The sequence below is a fragment of the Pan paniscus genome, chromosome 5 (assembly GCF_029289425.2).
Source record: "Pan paniscus chromosome 5, NHGRI_mPanPan1-v2.0_pri, whole genome shotgun sequence".
Lineage (NCBI taxonomy): Eukaryota > Metazoa > Chordata > Mammalia > Primates > Hominidae > Pan > Pan paniscus.
The window spans coordinates 38789845-38817587 of record NC_073254.2 but is presented as its reverse complement, the minus strand read 5'-3'; the positions used below and the strand labels follow the sequence as shown (position 1 = coordinate 38817587).

Sequence of the window (27743 nt, the reverse complement as noted above, 5' to 3'; positions counted from 1 at the left end):
CATATTTCAAAACATCATTTTGTATGCTATAAACATACAATTTTTATTTGCCAATTATGACGAATATTTTTTTGAAGGGGAAAAATAGGCTTTTGATAGGAATTGGGCATCTGTCAAGATCAAGGTTATGTAATTTGGCATTGGCCTGTGGTATGTAATGAGAGTGAATCTAAATTCTTGGGAATTCAAATAAGGAAGTGCCTAGTTTGTGATTTTTTTTTGAGACAACATCTAATTAGGGACTTTTTTTTTGAGACAAGGTCTCACTCTGCTACCCAGGCTGGAGTTCAGTGGCGTGATCACAGCTCACTGCAGCTTTGACCTCCCGGGCTCAAGTGATCCTCCCACTTCATCCTCCTGTGATAGCTGGGACCACAGGTGCCACCATGCCAGGCCATATATACATATTTTTTAATATGGAGGAAGTCTCCCTCCCTGTGTTGCACAGGCTGGTTTTTAACTCCTGGACTCAAGCGATCCTCTTGCCTTGACCTCTCAAAGTGATGAGATTACAGCCACGTGCCACCATGCCCGGCCTAATTAGGGATTAGTAACAGAGCAGTTACTCACAAAGAGATTTAATCTTATTTGACTCATCTCTTTCTTATAACAATGATATATTTTATCTTGTTCTCCCTAACATATTAGTATAGGTATATTTTAAGCATACCGAAATATATGAAAAACCAAATTTATGTGAATTGTAAGTTAAAAATGAATAATTAACTTTTACAGAAGGACTGTCTACTAATAAAATGACTAGAAATTCTGTTCACCGTGTAACATTTTGTTCCATGTAACAATTCTTGTAAAAAGCGAGATATGATTGTAGGAAAACACCAGGAAATACAGAGAATTTACAAGAAACAATTGACATTTATTGAGATTGAACTTGTACTATATTCAAGATACCATTTGAGACATTTCACAAAGGAACAGTGTGAAATAAGACACGGCACCAGTTATATATATATATATATATATATATATATAATTTCTTCAAAGCATCAGTCATGGCCTGTGTGGTTTGGGGAACCTGGAGCTACTCTGTCCCCCAGACTGGGTGCCCTTGTGGGGGCTGTGGAGCCTCTAGGATTTCATAGAGCAGACTTTGCAAACCTGCTGGTTCTAATCTCACCCACTCAGTTTTCAGTGTAGTCGGGGAAAGGTGAGTTGTACATGAGACAATGTCATTATTAACAGGAAAAACCCAAGTGGCAGGAGCAATAGTTGTTGTTGGAGAAATGCTGCCTCCACATTTTGATTTTCTGTCTTTTTCTTATCTACTTGCTACTTGATGGTACTTGGTACCATATTCACAACGAATTTGTGAATTCTAGGAGGAAACTAAAATTAGGAGAATGTCCCTGAATTTTTTCTTCCTTTGTCTCTGAAAATGCTAAACTGAAAAGTATAACTAAATTGAAGAAAAGCTCAAAGAGAAATCAAGAAAAAATGAGAAAAATAAAGCCTGCAGCATACAAAATGAGTCAGGGCCTTTCAAGCACTAGTAGATTATGAACCCCAAAAGGACTTTTGTACAAGTGTTGAGAAAACAGTATGTCCACTGGGTAATGATAGACAAAAAAACAAAGGGAACCCCAGGAACTCTTTTTAGTTAAATATTTATATAATTAAATAGAATCTTGAGTAATTTTTTCTTTATAAATGTCATTACCTTTGTGAACCAAACAGCTAAATACCTTTGTTTTGATCTATTTTCTTCTAGGCTGATGTAGACCCTCAAAGACCACCAAGGCCAGAAGTAAAAATTACCAGTCCAGAAGAAAATGAAAACAACCAACAAAACAAGGACTATGCTGCCGTGGCTTAGAAGATTTTTAAAAAGAGAGTATATGGATCGCAAGAAAAATGAAGGGTTATCATACTTGAAAGATAAGCACATAGTTATTGCTGAATATAATGTGACACTATGGTCGAATACTACCTACGAATTTTAACATTAGAAGCCTAGTGGAAAGACCAGATAACTTTAAATGGCTACTAAAGGATAATTACTTACTTTTATTGCATGTGTTTTAAAAGTCATATAGAAATATTAAATAAGACGGACAGAGGAGAATTTGCACTGGAAGACAATTGCCACTTGTATTTGTAAAGGATGAAAAATAGGATCACTCTTATTGTACGCTTTATTATAAGTTTAGAAGGCAGTTTATTCTAAATAATTTTTCTCTAGGAAGGCGTAGAATTTTAAAGAACTGGTAATAGGAAAGCATGTACTATTTTCTTAAAGCAATAAACTCTTGAATGAACAGATTGCGATTTACTTTCAGACATAATTTGGAGATGGCAGTAGATCAAAATGTGTCCATGACTTGTTAACATGCCTTTCTTTCTTCCTCCTTAGCCAAAATCCACCTTTGACCTACAAAGACAGAGCGAGGCGTTCATTTTGGTGGGAGGAAGCATTGGTTCAGAGTGTTAGTGACTAGTATCGCCACGCCCTCCCTCACTTAAATGCTTGTGGCTCCAATGGCGCACACTCAGGAAGCAATTGTAAAGGAGCACCCAGTTATATTATAAAGCCTGGATGTATGGTTTGCAGATAATGGAAATCCTGTGGATTTTCACTGATCCAGTCTATCTTTACCAATAGTATCTCTCTCTTCTCCCTTATGTTATTAGAGAACCTAATATTGGCTATTCCAAAGATTAAATTATTTTCAAATAGTTTTCAACAAAAATAAAACAGTGTATTAGGAAGAAAAAAGTAGACTATATGAAGAGTTTGTGACTGCTCAATTTAACTTGTTTTTTGCCTTATTTCTATTAAGACTGTTTTACTATGTTTTTGCCCTAGGGATATCAGCAAATATTTATTTTTCCTAGCATGATATAGTTAGAATTTCAAGCAGATTTCTTTGTAATTAGAAGGCATCTGATAGAAATTGTAAAACTTTAGAAGTTATTATAATGAAACCAATTCCTGAATCACAACTTCATGGACTGACTAAATTGATTTATAGTTGCCTTGTGAGGTATGTATGGGGAAAACATAAAAACATAATTAAAACATAATTTCATCCTTTTTATGAATTCTTAAGAGATGTTCTTCCATAAATATAGAAATAATATATTTTTCTTAAAGGATATATTTTTAATTATGTGGAAGTTGTAAGCTTGAAATTTTAACTTCTAGTGCTTTTCTAAAATTCACAATTACAAGTTTAAAACATTTTTTCTCTTCCAGGTTTCATTTGGAATAAAGAGTTGGCAGTTATATAAAGCACTTAATAATACTATAGAAAATAGATGTGTTTTTTCTTAATATGATTTTGGTATTTTCCACAGATCAGAAGTGTAAACAGAGAGATAATGTAACAGTATTTGGAAGAGATAATGACACAAGGATATAGTGATCTGGGAGCATGAATTAGAAACAGGGTACTATGTTTCTGGTGTAAAATCTAAATTGTGCTTTCTACTAGCGTTACTTTTTCAAATGGGATGATATAAAGCACTGTGGGCTATAAGCAACAATCTTGGGTTGCTAGGCAAATAGACCAATTGATCTTTATTATTATTATTATTATTATTATTTGTTTTGAGATGAAGTCTTGCTCTTGTCGCCCAGGCTGGGTGCAGTGGCATGATCTTGGCTTACTGCAACCTCTGCCTCCTGGGTTCAAGCACCTGAGCCTCCCGAGTAGCTGGGATTACAGGCATCTGCCACCACACCTGGCTAATTTTTGTATTTTTTGTAGAGACAGGTGTTTCACCATGTTGGCCAGGCTGGTCTCAAACTCCTGACCTCAGGTGATCCGCCCGCCTTTGCATCCCAAAATGCTGGGATTACAGGTGTGAGCCACAGCACCCGGCCCCAGTTGGTCTTTTAATATTAAATTTGTGCACTATTACTGGGTCTGGAGTTAATGATTTCAAATAGTTTATAAAAATAACTGATTAAATGTAAGAAATTATAACTAATTATCAAGGTGATTCTCTTTTCTTTCTTCAATGGAGAGTTTCTCTTTCTCTTTTCCTCCTCTAATAAAAATATTTTTTTTTCCTGTCCTTTTATTCATTATATTATGAAACTTAGGTTTTAGGAAACACCTTAAGCGTCATTTTAATGAAGCACAACATTGATATTTTACATGAATAATAACGTTTGGTATTTTAAATATACTTCAAGGGGGTAATAGGCCACAATAACTGTACCAAAAAAACTTAAAAATGGGGACATATTCATCCCTTGTGTGTGCATATTTTACCACTTGTTGACAAGATACAATTGTGACCTACTTTGAGGGGATGAATAACGACTTATCACTTTAAGACACTTTGCAAACATGTTACTAAAAAAAGGTGCCTAGCCAAGGAAAAAACCATTCACTTGGAATTAAAATTGTGGATGTCACTTCAGAGATGACTTTAACATAAATGCTGAAAGTTCATTCACCTCACAAATGTGGCAGTTTTCTCTGTGGAGAATGGTGGTCTCCGTGGCAGACTGGCTCTCCAAATTAAATGAAACTCATTGACAGACCTGGGACCTTTTATGTGAGTGGACAGACGAGATCTTGGTTAGGCTTCATGTACTGTTACGAGATCTTGGTTAGGCTTCATGTACTGTTTTCTAGAGAGAGTGCTACGAAAAACTTACAATGCTTTTATGTGATAACCAATATAATGCTTTAATATGTTAATTCTTTGTGATGCTATATACATAGTTTTTATAGTTTTATGAAACTACTTTGTTAAACTTATCTGGATTTTAAGACACTTGTAAACAAATGGTTTGTTAGTAAAATTGGCGCATTAAGAGTTTTACAGAGCAAATAAAGAAGATTTTGACAAAAGTCATTTTGAGGCTAAGGATGTTTTGCCTGGGTTAACTTCTGTTAAAATAGCTATTGAGTGCCCATTGACTTATAAAATACGATACTATGACCATAAAATAACTTTTTACTTCTTATTCTTCTCTATGACCTTAGGCTGACTTAATTTTTTTAAGACATTTTTCCTATATGTTTTTGGGGGAATGTTAGGTTGCCACACTCGTAGGAAAAGTGTGATGCTATCATGCCTCCTGTTTTTTTTTTTTTTTTTTTTTTTGAGACGGAGTCTCGCTCTGTCGCCCAGGCTGGAGTGCAGTGGCGCAATCTGGGCTCACTGCAAGCTCCGCCTCCCGGGTTCACGCCATTCTCCTGCCTCAGCCTCCCGAGTAGCTGGGACTACAGGTGCCCGCCACCACGCCCAGCTAATTTTTTTGTATTTTTAGTAGAGACGGGGTTTCACCGTGTTAGCCAGGATGGTCTCGATCTCCTGACCTCATTATCCGCCCGCCTCTGCCTCCCAAAGTGCTGGGATTACAGGCGTGAGCCACCGCGCCCGGCCATGCCTCCTGTTTTATTGTAAAGGTGTGAATTCTTGCTATGTGGTGTGTGAAGACAGAACTATCCCATACATACGTGGTTCAGAGTGAGATATCTCTAGGCTCACAGTTGTGAACCCATATTAATATGGTATTATTCCCGCCAACTCTTCCAATTTATAGCTCATAAACTAACATCCTAAACATTGTCATTGAATGACCTACCTTATACACAAAGGATAAAGTTCATTCACCTAGAAAAATTCTGTGCATTTAGATTAGTGGCCGCAAGACAACAGGAAGCTTTCTTTCATTTTTTGTTCAACAAACTTTGCAAAAGCAAAGTTTAAAAAGTAGATTAATTGATCAACAGAAAGCATCACATGGAAACTGTGGCCAATCTGTACAGAAATATAGCATGTAGACATAGATATGTATCAAATACTTATACAGATGCACTCACACACTTTAAAACATTAAAAAGGCCTCCTGAGGCACAGCGTTATTAATAAAACAAGGCTCTTTTGGGTGAAGTTGAGAGAAGCAATGAGTTAAAACGTGAGAGGAAATGCTAAGAAATGATATATATTATGGTGCTTTAAATCTTGATTTCCTAAGACTTTAAGAGATTTAAAATTCTTCTCCAAATAAGAAACCAGCATGTCAATGAAAAATGTATTCTAGGGAGGTGTTGAAACAAATCCGGTTTTTAAAATGTGATATATCACATAAACCAAAACAGAAACCAAGACATATATATCTTGTTTTCCTGAAGTAACTACAGAGCATGGTTCTTTTCCATCAACCTTAAGCACAATACATTTCAGGTGTAGATTCTTTTATACCAATACAGATTCTGTTATTACTGTTTGTGACCATGTGTGTGCATGTGTGATTTACATAGATGTGTCAGGACTCTTTTTCATACCAGTTAGCCGGGGTATCACAAATAGAATGAAAGACCGACTTATTGGTCCATTAGTTTATATAATGTTCAGGTTCAGTGCAGAAGCATTTTGGCATTCTTCAGGAATGAAACCATTTTTAAAAGGTTAGTCTGTTACTGTAAGATGATGAACACATACAGTTCTTTGTCATTAAATATCATTTTTGTAAATACCACAAGATTTTTCCTCTTTAAAACATATCGGGACATTTAGATGGGACTGATTTTTGTTCTCTCTACAGGAAATTTGTATATTTCCTCCCATGAAGTTTGAGTGACATGAATGGGGAATACAAGAGTGTTCCCTTATGTTGATAAGGAAAAAGATACTGTTTTTTGAAGAGACATAACATCCTGTAGGAGATGGGGAGTTAGAACTGTTTTTAAAAATGCCTGGATTACCATAAGGCATTTATAAAATGAGGAGGTGTAACCAGTGGAGCTCCACTGACTTAACGCCAACAACGACTTCAGCTTTACTCTAAGAATGGGACCAGATGAATTCTCTGTAGTTTCATCAGCTTGAACGATATAGTTTGTTTCATTTATTGTCACGAATGCAATGACATATGGAAAGAGGGAATGATTGTAGTCATTCTTAGGAGAATTTTCGAGAAAGCCTGTTTTGTCTTTTGCTTCAGTGTTTTTTCTTGTGCCTTAAATCTTTAATGGGTACAATGATAATGGGTGATTGTTGATGTAAGTAAAGATTAAATTGAAGGCCAGCACGGTGGTTCACACCTGTAATCCCAGCACTTTGGGAGGCTGAGGCGGGTGGATCATGAGGTCAGGAGATCGAGACCATCCTGGCTAACATGGTGAAACCCCGACTCTACTACAAATACAAAAAAATTAGCCAGGAGTGGTGGCGGGTGCCTGTAGTCCCAGCTACTCAGGAGGCTGAGGCAGGAGAATGGCGTGAAGCCAGGAGGCGGAGCTTGCTGTGAGCCGAGATCGTGCCACTGCACTCCAGCCTGGGCGACTGATCAAGACTCAAAAAACAAAAACAAAAAAAATTGAGCTCATTGTTTTTATATAATTTATTATGTTTAGAATGTCTCTTTAAGGAAAATTATTTGTATTTTGATCAAATTATGAGCATTTAGGTTTTTCTGTATCAGTGCACGCTCTAAAATGCTGAAGTTCACTCTTTTGAGCAGGTAGACCTACGTTTTATATAATCAAAATGTGTTTAGACGGTTTATTGCTTGTTTAGGATGTGTTGCTAATATTTCATGTATTAATCCTTTTTATGGCATTTTTTTCACAAACACTAGAAACATTTTTGACTTAAAATCATGTAGAAATTCAGCACATTAAAAGATACGTCTGTTTCTGTTTGGCATGGATATTCAGCTTCATTATGTAAAGAAATTTTTTTACAGTTTCACATGCATGATGTTTATTTGATAAAAAATTTTAGGTATATTCAAAAGTCACCATTATTTCTTTTATGAAATAATTTTACAGAAACATAGGTCCAGAATTTTTATTATAAAGGTATATTTTAAAACAGAATAGATTACACATATTACATGCATTTTGTGTACATATGTCTATAGGAATCAATTTACAATTTTCCAAAAACATCCTGTTTTAGTTTGTGGATATTCACTGCTTTCATTCTATTTTTTAATTAAATAGTTTTGCTATTTTCTCTATGTACGTTTGAGAAACCAAAACAGTTAAGCACAAGCATTTTGATTTATTGATATATAATAACAAATGTGTGATTGAATCCCATGACTAAGAGTACATTAATATATTTCTTGTGCACATGATCAGTTTATCTTTGTTATTCCATATGAGTTAAAAAAAAAAAAAGCCTCCACAACAAATGAGGCATCTAAATTGCCAGAGTCAAATCTCTTTAGACTACATGGTTAATTGACATTAGAAACTTTCTACCACCAACAATGTAATTTCTACAAGGTATTGCAAAATTGCTAGCATGCATTTTGTTGTAAAATACTTATTTATGAAAATAAACAGTTTTCCTGCAGGTCTCCAAGTGTTTTTTCTCCCCCTAGTGGGACTCTAGTCTATTAAATCCTTGTATAGGATTCTCAAATGCCCTCATAATCAAATTCAATCCTTCATTAAAAAGAGAAATGATATAGGATATCCTACACTTATTTCACTTTTGGTTGATTTAACAAATTCATTGCTTTAGTAGTAGCAGAATCATTTTAAAAATGCAAAGACAAATATACATTAAGTTCAAAACTAGATGAAGCAACTCCCATTTGTTACACTATATTCTTTTTGGCTACAGATAACTATTAGGATTGTCCTAGTTCTCTTTAAATTTCTGGCTGCTAATTTAGTGGCTTCTCTTAATTCTTTCAATCCCTAAGATCTCCCTGAGCAATCTCATTCACAATCATGATCTTAACAGCTACCTATGTGCTTTCGACTTCCAAATCTGCATCTCCAGGTCGGGCTTCTCCCTGGGAGCTGCAGATCCATGTATACAGCACTCAGTTGTATATCCCGTAGTTACTTCCAACTCAAATGTTCTTGTCTCTTGAAAATTTCTGTTCAACATGTTGTTGATTTCTATAAGTGAATCTTGTATTCAGTACCTTACTGAACTTTTTTTTTTTTTTTTTGTACTGGAGTCTTGCTTTGTCACCAGGGTGGAGTGCAGTGGTGCAATCTCGGCTCACTGCCACCTCCGCTTCCCAGGTTCAAGCAATTCTCCTGCCTCAGCCTCCTGAGTAGCTGGGACTACAGGCGCCTGCCACCATGCCTGGCTAATTTTTGTATTTTTAGTAGAGACGGGGTTACACCATGTTAGCCAGGATCGTCTCGATCTCTTGACCTTGTGATCTGCCCGCCTCAGCCTCCCAAAGTGCTGGGATTACAGGCGTGAGCCACCATGCCCGGCCCTGAACTTCTTAGAAGTGGTTTGTAGTTTCTGTAGGACTTTAATGAAGACTGTAATATTATCTGCAAAAGTAACATTTGTTTTTTCCTGTTTCAATCCTTAAAATAACTACTTTTTTTCCTATTGAACAAGCTATAACCACTAGCACATATTGGATGGAAGCAGCAATGGCAGATATTTTTGTCCTAACATTAAGGGAATGCTTCTAGTATTTAATATTAAGTGTGATGTTTGCTTATGTTTCTGGTAGATGCCTTATATCAATTTGCTCCTAGTTTTCTAAGAGTTATTTTATTTGAAAACTCTGAAGGAGTTTATGAACTATGAATTTTATAAAACTCTGTATCCATTAGGATTCTTATGTTTCTCCTTTAGTTTTTTAAATGTTGTAAATTACATTACTTTTTTCTCTAATGTTAAACTGTTCTCACATTCTTAAGACAATAATTGGTTATATATATAATTTTTACATGTTTCTGGATTTGATTTGCTAATATTTAGAATTTTTATACCTGTTTGTAAATAGAATTGATCTATTTTGATTGTTTTCATACATCCTCTTTTCTGGTTATAGTAGTAAGGTTGAGTTAGCTTCATAAAATAAGGAAGAGGGCTTTCCCTTCTTTCCTACTCACTAAAACATTCGTAGGTTTGAGTCATCTCTTTCTTGAGTGTTTCATTACTTATAAAACTGCCTCAGCTTGGTATTGTGTGTGTGTGTGTGTGTGTGTGTGTGTATGTATGATTAAAGTGGTTTTTCTTTTTTAAAATTGAATTTCTTTTCTGGTTACCTGTCTATTCAGGTTTTCTGTTTATTGAATTGACAATCTATATTTCTTTAAAAAATTGTTAATTTCTTTCATATTTTCAAATTTATTTGCCAAAAGTTATTTATAGTATTTTTAGAACTTTTAAAAACTCTTGCCTAAATGTAATAATGTTCTCTTTTTCCATTTCCAATATTGTTTACATCTGCTTTTCTATTTCTTGTTCAATATTGCCAGATATTTGTTTTTATTAATGTTTTTTAAAGCAATACATTTTTGATCCTCTGTACTGTTTATTTTTTTCTATTTCCTTATTGCTCTTATCACAAATATTTCCTTTCTTCTGCTTTCTGTGTGTTTTCTATAATTCCTTAAGTTGAATGCCTTTCTAATTACATTTTGGCTTTATTCATTTCTAACATGCTTTTGAGGCTATAAATTTGCTAGTGTGTATCATATTAGCTATAACCTCAGATTTTGATGTAAATTATTCTTTTATGGTCATTTGGCTTTAAATAGGTTTTGTAATTTTCTGTTTGTTCGTTGACTCACGGGTAAATGCATGCTGTGAGTGCTCTACCCAGATCCCATTTCACTTGGCTGGTGCGCCCACCCGTCAAATGCTATGGGTGTTCTTTAACTTTAGCACGGTCACTATGACTATGACAAGTCCTTGCACTGGCAGGTGGCACATAGGTGACCAAGATGGCCACAACCACACCTAGGGATGCTTTTTCATCACCCTCGAGTGACTGTTTACTTGCTTCAGAGAATTGCCCGCAGTCAAACAGAAGCTGCCTTGGCCAGGAGGTTCGCTTCTTGCATTAATAGCTTGCAGTCAACAACAGACCTAAAAGGAAGGAAAGATGTCATCCTTTTGCCTCAAGGTGGGACTAACTCTGATGCAGTGTGTGCATCAGAGTTGCACACTCTGCATCCCTTTGCCTCAAGGTGGGATCAGGCTGCTGGTACTTTTCAACTACATCTTGCAATACTTTCCGTCTGCATCTTGGGCCACATCTTGCTTTACTTTCCCCTCGACCCTGTCCTGCTTCTCCCACTCCTCTTATGAACCATCCTTCAATAAATCATAGAAGAATCCCCATCTCAGGTTCTGCATCTAGGGGGCCCAACCTAAGAAAGGGTATCAGAATAGCTTAGGCTTTGGAAATAGATTTTCAGGATGGAATTCTGGGAATGGATAAATTGCTGGCCTGACAGCAATGGATATCTCATCACTGGAGGTAAATCGAGTTTTGATAGTCTCTGGCAGGTTGTAGCAGTGTGATTGTGAAGATTTTCATCTGTGGCAAACTGGGACAGTATATAGGTTGAAAGGGATGCACTAGCTAGTGCAATGCCTGTGGAGTTTGGAGTGTATTCCGAAAAGGGACTGAGACAGATCTGTCGCTTAGAGGTTTATTTTGCTAAGGTTGGGGACATGCCTGGGAATAGAAACAAAAATTACTGTGACTGGTGTTTTTTCCATAAAGGATTTTGCAAATTTCAGTATTTAAGAGGAAAGAGCAAGCAGGAGGGGAAGAAAAAAGGGAGGGAGGGTAAGCATAAGGCAAGTGATTATAGTCTTGTGAGCCTTTGAGTAGCACTCAGTGAATCTACATTTTACTTGCGATGAAAAAGAGAGTAGGGGAAAAAGTCAATTAGGCATTTGTCTCACACTCAGTAAATCTATATTTTACATAAAGTAAGCATGTGAAATTACAGCTATCTGGGAACAAAAGGAAAGCAGTTTTTTGTTGTTGTTGTTGTTGTTTTTTTTTTGGTGTGACTCAGTTCCCAAGCTTAACTTTCCCTTTGGCATAGTGAGTTTGGGGTCCTGAGATTTTATTTTTCTTTCACAGGAGGTAGGTGGAGAAATAGTAACTCTAAGGCATATTATGGAATTAGGTTGCTTTCACTAAGCACGCTTTAAGAATTGAAAAAGAAATGACAGACTGAAATCTATTAATCAACAATTCAAAGCCAAGTGTGAAATTCAGAGGACTTCACTGGTAACACTTAAAAGAATACCTTTCTCCCACATTCAAAAGCAGATAGAGCTGAAGATCAGAACTAGGACTTAATAAGAGATACTGAATTCTCAGCCTAGGCAAGTTTCCCCAATGTCAAGTCCTTAATGGGGAAGGATTAGAACCTCAGGACTTGGTGTGGGACAATCAGGGTACATGCACTTGAGAACTTTGAACCTCCTCCAGTTTCCTCTGAACCTTTGCATGTGTGGAAATGACCCGTTCTCCTTTGTTGGAAGGTAGAGGCCCCTCGTTACCTGAAGTCTATGCAGGGGCCTCAAATGGGAGCAGAGCCCACTTACTAGACAATGCTTACTCTCCTGCAAGAAGCAGGGTGGCATGCCTAGAGTTAATTCTTAGGCAGTTGGATCAATTAGAGGAAGAATATATAACTGGATGAGGAAGAGTTTGTAAATTTGGAGCCATGCCCTGGTGACACAAGATTTAACACCCCCAGCAAGGGTCCTGAAAGACATCTCGTGTGCTGCTGGCATGACTCTTGGAGGATTGCAAAAAGCACAGGTTCCAATTACATGAAGTAGAGATTCCAGACTGTGATGGCAGACTATGGAGGAGGGGATCAAAAGGCACATTGATATGAGCGTGCCAGAATGAGTCTTCTATATAAAACAGAGAATGTTAGGAGAGCTTGCAGGCACAACATTTGTCAAGGGGATCAGTGTGCTGGTGAACACCAGCATTTTAGAGAAGCTCAGTGGTGGCTATACTTTTGTAGGCAAGGGTGGAAAGTAGGAGATGTCATTGGAAAACTGGGTTCTCTAGCAGCAATAAAGATAACGGGGGTCCCAGAATAGCACTTAACCATCAGAAACAAGGTCGGAATTATTATGGGCAGCAATATTGGAATGACAGCCAGAAGGCCTTGACTTGCAGGATCTGTAAAGATGGTCAACAGGATATGTTGTTTCTAAAGGCAAGGTGTATGGGCAGCTATTATGGGTGTGCTTAATATATATTATCAAGTGGAGTAAAGAATGGTTGAGCAGAAGGCTGAGGTCAGCTGTTCCAATAAACAGTGAAAATCCTTTGGCTGGGTTTCATCGTGAGCTATTTTTTAGTCAGCATCCATCAGCTGAAGAAGCTGGGTCCTCATGAGGAGGACTCAGAAACACCCTGGCATGAGCAGTTTAGTAATTCCCCAAGTCCTTCCCCAAAGTGACCTACAAGCCAATTCCTTGGATAATCTATACACTGACAAAAGGGAAATGCACAGCTTTTTTGAGCACTGTTGGATTCCAAGGTGACACTGATTATTGAAGACCCAAAATAACACCTGGTCTCCTCTATTACAGTAGGACATATGAGAGGTAATAAATAGAGTCCTTACCAAAGGCCATAGCACAGTGGGTCCTCTGCATTCACAGACCCAACAAGTGGTCATATTTCTTCAGTCCCAAATGTATAATCAGAATCACCATTTTTAGCTGTTGACAGACTTTTCACACATTAGTCCCTATGAACTATAGGTTTTCTTCTGTTTTATAATTTTAAGCTGTCTTCTACTGGAAGGACCTATGAATCATAGAATAAGAGGTATTACAGCAGAAAAGGCCAAGTAGAAGCCCCTGAAATGCCCCCTCCCAGGCCAGTAAAATAAAATGTTACATATTGAGGGAATGGGAGGTGTTAGTGCTATCCTCAAATATTTAAAGGATGCAAAGGTAGTAGTCCCTGTTACATCCCTTTTAATTTACTAGTCTGGCTGCAGCAAAAACTTAATGGACCATGGTGATGATAATGTACTACCATCACTTAACAAAGTAGTAGCCTCAATTACAAAAGCTTGTGTCAGATGCAGTATCTTTATTAGAAAAGATGAACACAGCCTCTGTTCGTTTTATGTGGCTATTGATCTGGCATAGGCGTTCTTCTCAATTCGTGTTAGGAAGGAGAATCAGAAGCAGTTTGCATTTCAATGGGCTAGACAAATTTTGTGATCTTGCTAAAGGACTATGTTTTTTCTTTGGATATCATTACCACTGTGACAGCGCTTTTTGGTTAGTGTGAGAATAGCCATAATGTTTTTCATTGTCTTTCAACCTTTCTGTACCATTATAAGAGTATCTCTTGTAAATGGCAAATAACTGGATTAAAAATTAATCTATGAATCATTGTCTTTTATATAGGAAGTTAATTCAATTTACATATATTTTGACTTCATTCTGTTTTGCTATTTCTATTTTTCATATTTTCTCTCTCCTAATTCTGGAAAATTCTCAGATACTATCAAGTATTACCTCAATCTTATTTCAATTTTTCTTCCCTTCCTCTCTTTTTAGATACATAGAGGATATTTAATTCTTTTTCCAAGTCTCAGTCTTTCTTTTATATTTTTATTCATTTATATCTTTATTCTGGGTTATGGGTAATTATTTCAGATCTTTCTTCAGTTCCTTAAATCTTTCTTTAGCTGCATCCAATCTGCTGTTTTTTTCTTTCATTTTGTTTTTAAGATTAATGATTATGGTTTTCATTTTTAGAAGCTCTATTTGGTTTTCTCAAATTTGGTTTTCTTTTTTGTTCAGAGATCTTGTTCTTTCATTACATTTTCTATGCCTTCTTTTATGATTTTAATAATTTTGAACATATGTAAATATTCAGTTATAGATACCCACAGTTTTACAAATTATATTTGTTCCCTTGAGTGCCTATTTTCCCATCTGTTGTGTCTGCTGAGCTTCTCTCATCAGGATTCCTTTCCTTGTATGGCCTGCACATTTTTCACTGTGAGCTTATCTTTGGATTCTTTGCTTGCATGACATGTTTATACTCTGGGTTGTAGAAGTCTTTCTGGAGAGGTTTCACATTTCGTTTTGCCAATGTCCTAGAGCTTTCATGGTTCTTAGACCAATACTATGTCTATTCTTTTGATTTTGGAGTCCCAAACTACTTGGGTAGTATATGTTTGAGACCTGCATGTTATAGAATTGGATTTGACTTTATATCGATTTTTTTTTTTTTGTAACTAGCAAGAGGCTAGGGTGGATAGCAAGAAGTCTTGTTTCCATGCTATTTCTAGGAGCCTAGGAGAGTAGGCTGTTTCTAATTCCCCATTCATAAACTGACTGTTGCATGAGGGAACCTATGTTAGGGAGGGGTCTCATATTCTTTTTTTCTCACTTTAAAAAACCTGTGTTAAGGTATTTATTAAAAACCCACAACTAGTATTACATCTGATGGCAAGAGTGTATGCTTTCTTCCTCAGGTTGGACACAACATATTCTCCTATCACAGTTCTCTGTCCTTAATTCAAAGTAAAATATCAAATAACAGCCAGAAATAATGACAGAGTAAAGGGCAACGCATGAAAGTAATAATTCACATGAAACTATACTTCATGAGAAACTTTACGTACTTAAAAATTGACACCAACTCTTTTTTATTTTTTATTTTGAGACGGAGTCTCACTCTATTGCTGAGGCTGGATTGCAGTGGCATCATGTCGGCTCACTGCAACCTCTGTCTCCTGAGTTCAAGTAATTCTGCCTCAGCCTCCTGAGTAGCTGGGATTACAGGCACTCACAACCACACCCAGCTAGTTTTTTTAATTTTTAATTTATTTTTATTTTTAGTAGAGACGGGGTTTCACCATGTTGGCCAGGTTGGTCTTGAACTCCTTACCTCAGGTGATCCACCCACCTAGGCCTCCCAAAGTGCTGGGATTATAGGCGTGAGCCACCGCGCCCGGCCGACACCAACTCTTTATTAGCAAAGAAAGTTTTATACACCCAAATTGAGAAGTTTTTGTTATAATAACAGATGGAATATATAAAATGGGTAAGGATATCCAGAACCTGTCACAAAGGTGAGTAAAAAAAAATCCCAACAATTAACAAAGACTCATTTTTTCAATGGCCTATTAATCACAGAACAATTAACTATATAAAAATTGAACCTACCTATATATAAGAAGTACAGTTAAGGCCAGGCACAGTGGCTCATGTTTGAAATCTCAGCACTTTGGGAGGCCGAGATGGGTGGATCACCTGAGGTCAGGAGTTCGAGAACAGCCTGACGAACATGGTGAAACTGCATCTCTACTAAAAATACAAAAAATTAGCCGGGCGTGCTGGTGGGTGCCTGTAATCCCAGCTACTCAGGAGGCTGAGGCAGGATAATCACTTGAACTTGGGAGGCAGAGATTGCAGTGAGCTGAGATCACGCCATTGCACTCTAGCCTAGGCAACAAGACCAAAACTTCGTCTCAAAGAAGTACATTTAAATTCACACAATGATTCAACACAACAACACTACCTGTTAAACTCCTGTACTATTGCTCATGTACAGAATTCCCACCTCAGTGTTCTCTTGCAAAAGCAGTGAAAATCCATAGTCCAGAGACCCTCTTTAATAATGAGCCATTGATAAACACAGTACATTTATGAGTCATATTACATTTTGTTCATGTTTTGAATTTTCTCAAGTATTCTACAAAAATTAATTGGCATCAGGTTTTCCATATTTATAGAATGTCATTCCAGTAGTTTTCATATAATTTTAAAAATAATTGTTAACATTGAGAACTTTCCTGTATTTTCCATACTGCCAGGGTTTCAATCAGGCATGTATTTTTTTTTTTTTTTTTTTTTTTTTTTTTGAGACAGAGTCTTACTCTGTTGCCCAGGCTGGAGTGCAGTGGCATGATCTTGGCTCACTGCAAACTTTGCCTCCCAGGTTCAAGCGATTCTCCTGCCTCAGCCTCCTGAGTATCTGGGATTACAGGCTTGTGCCACCATGTCAATTTAATTTTTGTATTTTTAGTAGAGTTGGGGATTCACCATGCTGGCCAGGCTGGTCTCGAACTCCTGGCCTCCAGTGATCCACCCGCCCCCCCTTGGCCTCCCAAAGTGCTGGAATTACAGGTGTGAGCCACCGTGCCTAGCCACGTGTACATTCTTATAAGGTCCATCTCCAGTGTACAGTCATGTCTTTTTTTTGCCACCTCTCTGCCTTGCATGGGAATAAGGCTGGAGGTCCATCCCTGCTGTGTGTGTTAACTATCAAAGCCCTAGGCCTCAGGGTTTCTGTGCAGACCTGATACCTCCTGAATTTACCACAGTAGTGGCTGAATCTTACCCCTCTTGTTTATTTTAACAGATAACTATAACATTTCAGTGGTTTAACAAAATATAAATGTATATAAATATAAAAAAGTGTTCACATAAAGTGTGAGGCAAGGGATGGGGAACTGTATTGCCACACAATTATTTAGGGAACCAGGCTGACAGGGGCAATGGCACTTTACTCATGGCTCCCAGGTTGCCCAGCCTGTTGACATCCAGCCGGAAGATGGCAAAAGAGGGAGACCAGAATCACAGGGGAGCTTCCTAAATGCCAGGCGTGGGTGAGGTGTATAATTATTTCTGCCCACATATGTTTGGCCAGACCTCAGCCACATGGCTCCAGCTAGATGAAAGAAAGACTGAAAAATGCAGACCTGAGCTTGGCAGACACCTTCCCAAGTCTTTTTTTTTTTTGAGACAGAGTCTCACTCTGTCACCAGGCTGGACTGTAGTGGCATGATCTCGGCTCACTGCAACCTCCACCTCCCAGGTTCAAGTGATTCTCCTGCCTCAGCCTCCTGAGTAGCTGAGATTATAGATGTGCATCACCAAAGCCAGTTAATTTTTGTATTTTTAATAGAGACGGAGCTTCTCCATATTGGCCAGGCCAGTCTTGAACTCCTGGCCTTGTGTGATCTGTCTGCTTCGGCCTCTCAAAGTGTTGGGATTACAGGTGTGAGCTGCTGCACCCAGCCCCCAAATCTTAATGAAGGAGGAGCTCACATCTTTAGAGGAGAGTGAGCCATCTATCGCTAGAATTTCATATCCATTGGATATTAACAAGTTCAACATTTTCCTATCTAATGGTGCATGACCAATATTTGTTGAAATGGGTGACATGGATTTAAATAACTATCTTATAAGATAGAAAGTGCTAAAGGGCATTAAAGAAATGAAGATGTTCAGTGGAAGGAGAGGGATCATTTCCATTTCCATTTGAGAAATCAGCAAAGATGTTGTGGAAGAAGTAGCATTTGAACTGAGACTACGTGTGTGGGTAGGATTTGGACATGCCATCTCTGGTTAAGTATTAGGCAGCTCCTTTCTAAGAACACTCAAGTAGTATACATGCCATGAGCAGACAAGGGTGAGGTTGACTTTTTTTTTTTTTTTGGGACGGAGTCTCACTCTGCTGCTCAGATTGGAGTGTAGTGGTACAATCTCAGCTCGCTGCAACTTCCACCTCCCAGGTTCAAGCAATTCTCCTGCCTCAGCCTCCCGTGTAGCTGGGATTACAGGTGCCCACCACCATGCCTGGCTAATTTTTGTATTTTTAATAGAGACGGGGTTTCATCATGTTGGCCAGGCTGGTCTCAAACTCCTGACCTCGTGATCCACCCGCCTTGGCCTCCCAAAGTGCTGAGATTACAGGCGTGAGCCACCATGCCCGGCCAAGCTTGACTTTTTATGAGGTTCCCTGAGTCAGAATCCCTCGTTCACAGACCACTCTGGCCTTGCCAGCTTCTGCTACCTCCTTGGCTCTCTTCCTCTTCAATCTCGGGTCCCTTCCCTTGTCTCTAGTGCTTAAGTACACAGGCAGCATCAGGGATACTTGGTTTTAGTTTTGGCTTCGACACTTATTGTGTGACTTAGGCAACTTTTCCAACCTCTCTGAGCTGCAGTTTTCTTCCTTATGTAAAAGAGAAATAATAATAATATGCTACTTTGTCCACCTGTGAGGATTTAAGGCCGAATGTATATACAGCACTCAGCACAAAGTAAGCATTCAGCAGCTGTGAGATATTATAATTATTAGCTTGTTTTTTTCTTACTTGGTTTTTTGGCATCTTCTTTTGAAACTCCTGGCAACCTTCCCTGGCTTCTTTCTGCTTCTCTACTACCCACTTTTGAGCCAGAACAGTTTCTTTCTTTGTTCTTTTTCATTATTAACAAAAATACTGCCCAGAGCTCTCTTTTCAGTCTTGCTGTACTTATATTACCTTGACCTGCTAGGTTCATAACTGTTTTTTTTTTTAACTAAAGCTGCTGATTAATTTTTAGGATGTCCCTTAGAGAGGGGAAATGGTGTTGGCATTGATGATGGCGTATGTGTGTGTATGAGAGTAAGATGGAGCAAGGCCATTCTACGTGCTCTGTAATCATCTTGACATTAGCTTTGGTAAGCTTCACAGCACTGAACATAAAAACTGTTTACATGTAAAATTTGGGGGAATTTGTCTTCGTGGCTACCTTAGAGTCTTAACTATGGCCGATTCCATCCCATGCAGCCCACATAGAATAGCCACAGATGATATGAATGGTACATTGGAAAGTTTCTATCTGTGATTGTCATCATCCGTAAAGTGCTCAAGGTGTTAGGCTTCTGGTAAAATACTAGTGGGCAACCAGATACCTGTTTGGGCATCATGTTAGTGTGAGGATCTATACATTGTCTTCATCATCAATAAAAGGTTTATTGGGCCCTCTGCCATGTAGAGCATCATGCCTCCAGCTGCCAGAGAGTAAACCAGGCCTAATGCAGGCTCCATATCCTGGCTTTGCTGTTCCTGAGCACAGGTGACCCTGACACAAAGAGGGGGTCACCACCAGAAAGCCACCCATTTTCCACCAGCTGCAGTGTCACATCCTTCTGCATTTGCATTTCTGACAGGCAGTCTCTGGGTAGAAAATAAAATTTGGATGATCATTTGGGTTATTCAGATGAGGAAGTGCAATTTTGCCCTTCATTTCTAGGAGTGAAACTTTAAGGTCCACTGAGATTACTTGGAGGTCCATGGTGGTTACATCCAGTTTCTGAGGATATCCTAGAAAAAGTGTCTGGTTACTTGCCATGGAAATTGCTTTCCTTTCTTTGGCTGGAGACCATCATCCTCAAACTAATTTCCTGTTTGGTGCTCAATATTTGAAAGCAGGAAATTGTATTAACGAATAGGAAGCTGGAGATGATGGTGGAAATGCATTTAGAAATTTGGCTGCTAGGGAAATCATTTTTGCCTCCCTTAATTTGTTAAAAACCTAGATCTTATTTGGCATCTTCTTCCCTCATTCTTATTCCCATTATTAGCCATTATCAAAAGAACATTATTAAGTACGAATGTCTGCTTGGCACTAGGAGTGAGTGACTGAGTCCCTGCCCACTAGGAGGATTGTAACAAAAACGGTGAGGACAACAACTAGCTGCAAGAACAATAAATAGTTGCAAGAACAAAAATATCAGTATGAATGTGATTATTTACTTGATAGATACACTTCTAAAGTCCTCACATGGATTAAGAAAAAAATTCACTAGAGCCCTATGAGGAAGACACCATTACTTCCATTTTATTGATGAAGTGTGTAAGGCATGGAGTAAATAATTGGTTTAAAGTTACACAACTAGTAAATTGAAAAGTCTAGATTCACCCTTTCTCAGCTCATATTATTAGCCACTATGTTCTACTGCTTCTAATTTAACCAGAAAATACTAGAAAGAGTAAGCAAAAATAAAAGTGCGGATTATTACACTCTAGGGTAGGCATATTTTGCAGGATGTGTGTGGAAAGGGAATTTGGGGAATTTCTACTGTCTTCCTCAAAAGCAAGCCTCCTCAGAGGAGAATATAGATTTGCAACTTGAATGAAGAGTTAGGGTGAGGCAGGTGGGGAGAGGAAACAAGTCAAGCAGGAAACAAGACAGGCAATACACGGCAGAGACTCAGCTCCTTGGACCCGGATTGCCCAACCTCTTCAGCCAGCTCCACTCCATGGAAGGAAGAAGCAGGCTCTGGTGCCAGCCTGGCGCAGCCTCACCGTGACACATCAGCAGCCTTTTGAATGTCACCCGAGGCAGGTGAGTCTAAATCAGCCACCATATTCGTTGAAGCTTTTGATCCCTAATGTTGGAACAACATGATCCGGTAACATAGATTCAGGTCTAGGAAGTTCATAAAGTCAGATTCTATTCTGGGTCTTTTCTGGGATAAATAGCTGGCTGGAAGTCACAGTCATTCTGAAAGGCTGAAAATAACTAGCACGACATTTTAATGAGTTAATAAATCTTTCTCACTGAACTACATGGAAAGACATGAAACATCACACTTTAGCTAGTCACTAGGCTTAATTAAACTTGATGTTGAAAAGGTCAGTGCCCTGTCTGGTGAGTTCCAAATCACTTCAGATCTGACAGTAGGGGTGACTGTAGAGGTGAAAGCAAATGTGTTCACAGGCAAACTGGGAGACTTATGCCTCTATTGGAGCCTTAAACAGGTATGTTTTAAATGGGCCTTGCCCCAGATACTAACAATTAGCATTTATTAAGTGCTAGCTCTGTGTAAGTCACTGCTCTGATTGCTTTAGCTGTGTTAACTCATTTAATCCTCAACAGCAACCCCAGTAGGTACAAATTTTTAATCATTCTTGATAGATGAGGAAACTGAGGCCCAGAGAGTTGTAGTGATTTGGCCAATGCTCTACCTTTGCAAGTCTGCAAAATGATAGAGCCAAAACTTGAATGCATAGTCTGACTCCGGAGCTTGCATGCTTAACCACTGGGCTATCCTGCCTCCCTCAATCAGAGTTGAGCTGTACTCACATAGTTAAAAATGCACACATCGGCCGGGCACGGTGGCTCACGCATATAATCCCAGCACTTTGGGAGGCCAAGGTGGTAGGATCACCTGAGATCAGGAGTTTGAGACCAGCCTTACCAATATGGTGAAACTCTGTCTCTACTAAAAATACAAAAATTAGCTGGGCTTGCTGGCGGATGCCTGTAGTCCCAGTTACTCAGGAGGCTGAGACAGGAGAATTGCTTGAGCCCGGGAGGCGGAGGTTGCAGTGAGCCAAGATCATGGCACTGCATTCCAGCCTGGGCAATAGAGCAAGACTCTGTCTCAATAAATAAATAAATAAAAATGCACACATCTCTTGTGGGAGATTAACACCTTACACCTTCCAGGAATTCCAGTGAATGCATTTTAAGACAGGTCAAAGCATGTAAGACACTCACACGCTGCATGAGAATATATGATTCTTACCAGTATCATATGAATTGGTGCAGGTCACAAGGAGGTCTGTTTACTGAGAACAATTATTGCAGTTTCTTCAACTCAAACACCTAAATTCAGCAAACATTCATTGAGCTTCTCCTGTGAATTAGATGCTGTGCTAGGTGTTGGGGAGAAATATGAGTAAGTCATGGTACCAACCTTCAAGGAGCTTGCGGATTACAGATTTGTTCTTATAACATTTCTGGGAAGACAAAAATAGCATTCTGGACCAATCTTTCATTAGCTCAGCACTCCAGTTCGGTGGAATCTTACTTTTATTGCCTGCAATGGTTTAGACTGAATTCCCATGTAGTGGTTTTATTGCGTATATAATAAATATAAAATAAATATATATATAAAATATATATATTATTTCTTGCCCATTTTTTTTGCATCCTATGTAAAAATGCAGAGCCCTATGCTAAAAGATATGTTAAATCTGGGACATATTAAACAGAGATGAGTTGCAGCTACTTTCTCAATCTTTCTGACAGAATCTGTTCACAGGGAGGGAATGCTTTGAGTCAGACTACCTTGGTTTAAACACTAGTTGAATCACTTTCTGGCTGCATGACCACCTTGGGTGACTGACTTCATCTCTCTGAGCCCAGATTTCCTTATCTGTAAAATGGAGAAAGTAACTGTAGTCATCCTTATAATCCTTTCAAGGATAAATTATATTAAATGCAAAAATGCATAATGATATTTGTCACATTACTTGGCAAAGAGGAAGCTCTCAACACATCTTAGCTATTTCAATTATTTTCTCTGCATTGTTCCATTTCTGAGTTCTGTTTCATCATTCAGTACTCTTAAGAGGCTGACTAGCAACATACAGACGGTAGGCTCTCCCACCTCACCTTTTTTCCTAGAGCAGATAGAAAATTGGTGTAGGGGCAAGATACAGGGTAACATTTGTTAGAGGTCCCATTATGACAAAAGCCCAACATTTCTTGTTGACATTTTCCATTTCTCAGAAGGCAAAGGAAACGATTCCTCTGATTCTGAAGTTGGTGGTGATGTAGAGACAGGGACTTGGAGAGAAAGCTAACACACCTTAAGGGTTGGGGCACAGAACAAGGACCCTCCTCTGCCCCCTTTGCATTCATTTCTGATTCAGTCTCTGCTGCTCTCCCCATGCTGGCTGCTCTCAGCTCTTGTCTTCGATCCTCAAGTCTCCCATCACCTCTGGTCTGATCTTGGCCTTCTGTAGCAAACCTAACCCTCTGCGACTACTCAGACTGCTCCCCCAGTATAGTCCTGCTACACAGCTCTAGGAGGTGTTGTTTACATTGTAGTCACTGTAAATGGTGCCTCCTGGAGGTGTGCGGCTTGGTGACAGGGCTTGTTGGCCTTGCCATCTCTAGACGCTCACCCCAGGGCTCATGGGCTGCTTCAGCTAGGACGGGCTTCTTACAATTTTTCAACGTGCCTCACTCAGTCTTGGATCTGTGTGTTTGCACATGCTCTTGCCTCTCCCTGGAAAGCTCTTCTCTCTTTCTTCCCATCATCCACTACCTCTGACCTGCAACCTCCCACAAAAAAGAACAAATCCCTCATGAAGGCAAGATTATTCTGGTTAACTTCTACTCATATTTCAAGACACAAATATCACTTCCTTTGAGGCTTTCCCAGAACCTTAAGCTAGAATCAATCATTTTGTTTTAAGGATCTGTTAATGCTTGTGTCCTTTTTTTTTGTAGCATCTAAACAATAGAAATTAGTTTAAAGCCCGTTTGAGAACTCCAGGGACCGGGGCTGTGACTAGGACGGTCTTAAGTCTTCACTACGTGAGTAAAAATCATCCTGCCTTATCCCTGGCTTCCCCCAGCCCCTCAGAGGCAACCTCTTTTAACATTTACTGTTTGAAATTCTTCTAGTGGCTTCTTCCATAATTTCAAATACTATATTTACTATTTCTTGATTTATTAATGGAGATAATAATTTATCTTTTTTTGAGACAGGGTCTGGCTCTGTCGCCCAGGCTGGAGTGCAGTGGTGTGACCTCGGCTCACTGCAGCCTTGACCTGGCTCAAGTGATCCTCCTGCCTCAGCCTCCTGAGTAGCTGGAACCACAGGCATGTACCACCACATCCAGCTAATTTTTGTATTTTTTTTCTTTAAGTAGAGACAGGATTTTTCCATGTTGCCCAGGCTGTCCTCAAGTGATAAACCTGCCTCGACCTTCCAAAGTGCTGGGATTATAGGCGTGAGCCACCTCACCCAGCCTAATTTCTTACAATTAAAGATGGGGGTTAAATTTGCTTTCCCTACCTCTCATTTTATTCTCTCTTCTCTTTCCATTGTTTGTTATGTTTTATTTTTAATTATTTCATTGAGTTATCTTTACAGTTGTAAATTATAAACTTAAGTCGTTATTTATTTCTATAAGCTTCAGCCAGCTACTGCTACAGATTGATTGTTTGTATACCCACAAAATTCACATGTTGAGACCTAACCCCTACTGTGATAGTATTAGGAGGCGAGGCCTTTGGGAGGTGACTGGGGCATGAGGGTGGAGCCCTTATGAGTGAGATTTGTGCCCTTATAGGAGGCTAAAGAAACCAGATGTGCCCCCTTCCACCAAGTGAGGACACAGCCAGAAAGCACCATGGATGAGGCAGAGAGCAGCCCTCACCAGACACTGAATCTGCTCTTGATGTATCTTGGACTTCCCAGCCTCTAGAACTGTGAGAAACAAATGTCTGTTTTTCATAAGCCACCCAATCTATGGTATTTTGTTACTGCAGCCCAAATAGACTAAGACAGTTACTCTTGACTCCACTAAACCAGATGAGGCTATTAGTGTCCCTACTTTTATCTCCTCTTTTTTTTTTTATTTTGTTTTCTGAATTTTGCTAGCACTACCTTCATTTTCATATCATCAGATTTATCACACATACAGTTCATTTTACAATCATAATTTAGACTTTTGGCTATAGTTTGATTCTGAAAGTTGAAAACAAGTAAGAAAAGCTTGCATTATTTTGACTTTGTAATGATCATCACTGCAAAACTATTGAAGTGACAAGATTCTGTTTTTTTCTCTGTGGGTTCAATAGTCCCAGGTTTTGTTCTACAGAAATAGAATGTGTGTCTAGTGGGAAGGTCAAGTTTCCAGTGGCTTCACTTTCTTTTTTTTTTTTTTATAATTATAGGTTAAGTTCTATGGTACATGTGCACAACGTGCAGGTTTGTTACATATATATACATGTGCCATGTTGGTGTGCTGCTCCCATTAACTCGTCATTTAGCATTAGGTATATCTCCTAATGCTATCCCTCCCCCTTCCGCCCACCCCACAGCAGTCTCCAGTGTGTGATGTTCCCCTTCCTGTGTCCATGTGTTCTCATTGTTCAATTCCCGCCTATGAGTGAGAACAGGCGGTGTTTGGTTTTTTGTCCTTGCGGTAGTTTGCTGAGAATGATGGTTTCCAGCTTCATCCATGTCCCCAGTGGCTTCACTTTTCTTATGCTCTATCAATTCTTCCCTATCATGTCACAACCATCATTTCTTTGTGCAGTTTATTAAAAAATTTTCTTCCCAGAGTTTCTATTGCTTTGCTCTTTTCTTGTCGATAAGAGGAACATGTATTTTCTGTAGAATCAGTTACCTTGCTTACTATCTTTTGCAGAGATCATACCTGCTCTTTCCCCAGTCTGACTTTTATCATTTTGTAGGTGGGCTGCTGTTCTCTGGGATGCTTCTTGGATCCTTTCATCTTTTGTGTCCAAAAATTTCACAAAAACATGCCTGATTTTCTTTTCAACCATTCATATTGCTGAATATGCAGCAGGCTCTTTCCTTCCTTCCTTCCTTTCTCTCTCTCTCTTTCCTTCCTTCCTTCCTTTCTTTTCTCTTTCTTTTCTCTCCCTTCCTTCCTTTCTTTCTCTCTCTCTCTCTTTCTCTCTCTCTTCCTTCCTTCCTTCCTTCCTTTCTTTCCTTCCTTTCTTTCTTTTTTTCTTTCTTTCTTTCTCTCTCTCTCTCTCTTTCTTTCTTTCTTGTGTTCGCTCGTTCGTTCGTTCGTTTTTGACACAGTCTCACTCTGGCAACCAGGCTGGAGTGCAGTGGGGCAAACTCTGCTCACTGCAACCTCCATTCCTGGGTCCAAGCGATTCTCCTGCCTCAGCCTCCTGAGCGGCTGGGGATTACAGACTCACGCCACATGCCCGGTTAATTTTTGTATTTTTGTGGAGACTGTTTCACCGTGTTGTCCAGGCTGGTCTCGAACTCCTGACCTCAAGTAATCTGCTCACCTCAGCCTCCCAAAATGCTGGGATTACAGGTGCGAGTCACCACACCCAGTCTTCAGCAGGCATTTTCAGTCTGAAGATTTTTGTATCCTATATCTTTGGAAATTTTTTTTCTGTTATTTTACTGATAACTTCTTCTCAATTATTGTTTTCTGTTATCTTTTTCTCCTTGATTGAACTTGTATGTCTTTACCAATTGTCTCATGTTTTTCATTTTTAAAATGAGGGATTATTTTACTTTCCAGGAAATGCTTTCAACTTATTCTTTTAGTTGTTTGTTATTTTGAACTACTTGATGTTCTTTTTCATAGTATTCTATTTTTATCTTATGGGTTTAATTTCTTCTTGAAGACTGATTAGATTCTTTTTAGAGTTCTGTGATTTCTGAAGTCCTTATGTTTCCCACTGAGTCTATTATTCCCTGTGTATATACCACCTCCTTCAACGTGCTCATTTTCCACAGATGTCTGATGACTCAGGTTGTACTTTCATATGTAAGGATGAAAGACAAGGTTGTTTATTCAGGACTGCTGGAAACAATTCACTCTGCTCTTGACTAGGTGGGTTTAGCGGTTCCATCGGTCTCTTGCTGGAATGAGAAGTATGACTGGTAGCTCTGTGTCAGTGGGCAAGACTCGTTGGCTGGAAGATTTTGCTTTTAGATATAGAAATGGTGAGCTAGTCGTCAGACTGGGTTTCTCCCACTCAAATGTTATGTTGAAGGAAGCTTTGCTTTGGGGAACCCATATTCATACTCTAAGCTTAGTCCTCCCTAGAAAATACTTTTTTTTTTCCTTACACACACACACACACACACACACACACACGATATGCAAAAACATTAGTGCCCCTGTTCATCATCCCTTTATAGTGCCAGCACATTGCTTGGCTCTGAATAAAAATGCAATAATTGTTTCAAATAACCATATAATAGTAACACATAGCTTTTATGTATTTGATTCTGAGGGTTCACCACTTATTAAGATATGCTCTCTGTACCCAAGCAGCTAATAGTCAGCTTCTAATGGAAGGAACAGATGTGTAAACAAATCACTATAATAAAGAGGGATAAGTGGGATAGAATGTGTTTGTATGAAGTGCTGAATTTATTGAGGAAGAGACATTAAGTCTGAGTGTGTGTGTGTCTGTGTGTGTGTGTGTGTGTGAGAGAGAGAGATATATATATATATCAAGGAGAAGCTGCAGAGAAAAGGTGGCATTTCTAGAGGCAAAAGAACATATTGTCATATTGGTGGAACATAGAGCCTCTGGAGTCAGGCTGCTTGAATTTAAATCTTGCATATGTCAGTTACTGATTATCCTTGGATGAGTTATGCTCTCTTTGCCGATTTCATTTCCTGTAAAATGGGGATATGGTATTAGTCCTGACCTCATAGGGTTTTTGAAAATTAAATGAATTGATACATATAAAAGGCTTCAATGAT

The 27743-nt window shown here is 38.8% G+C and overlaps 1 protein-coding gene, 1 long non-coding RNA gene and 1 other non-coding gene across 3 annotated transcripts in view; 1 reads left to right on the top strand and 2 right to left on the bottom strand.

Annotated features, from left to right (window-relative positions):
* The window catches only part of DCDC2 (doublecortin domain containing 2), a 189410-nt gene extending 182344 nt beyond the window's left edge, over positions 1–7066 (top strand). The window contains exon 11 of the mRNA XM_008976792.4: positions 1730–7066. Within this exon, the coding sequence (XP_008975040.2) occupies positions 1730–1834 (105 nt within the window). The 3' untranslated portion in view covers positions 1835–7066. The remainder of the gene's footprint in view (positions 1–1729) is intronic.
* Positions 7067–10590: 3524 nt separating this feature from the next.
* LOC112440244 (small nucleolar RNA SNORD46) lies at positions 10591–10693 on the bottom strand. Its single transcript, XR_003028419.1, has one exon. It is a non-coding gene; the product is annotated as a small nucleolar RNA SNORD46 (small nucleolar RNA).
* On the bottom strand, positions 10658–22006 carry LOC117980541 (uncharacterized). Its single transcript, XR_004671861.4, has 3 exons — positions 15895–22006; positions 13323–13507; positions 10658–10794 (listed from the first exon to the last, which is right to left on the bottom strand). It is a non-coding gene; the product is annotated as an uncharacterized LOC117980541 (long non-coding RNA).
* Between the last annotated feature and the right edge of the window lie 5737 nt (positions 22007–27743).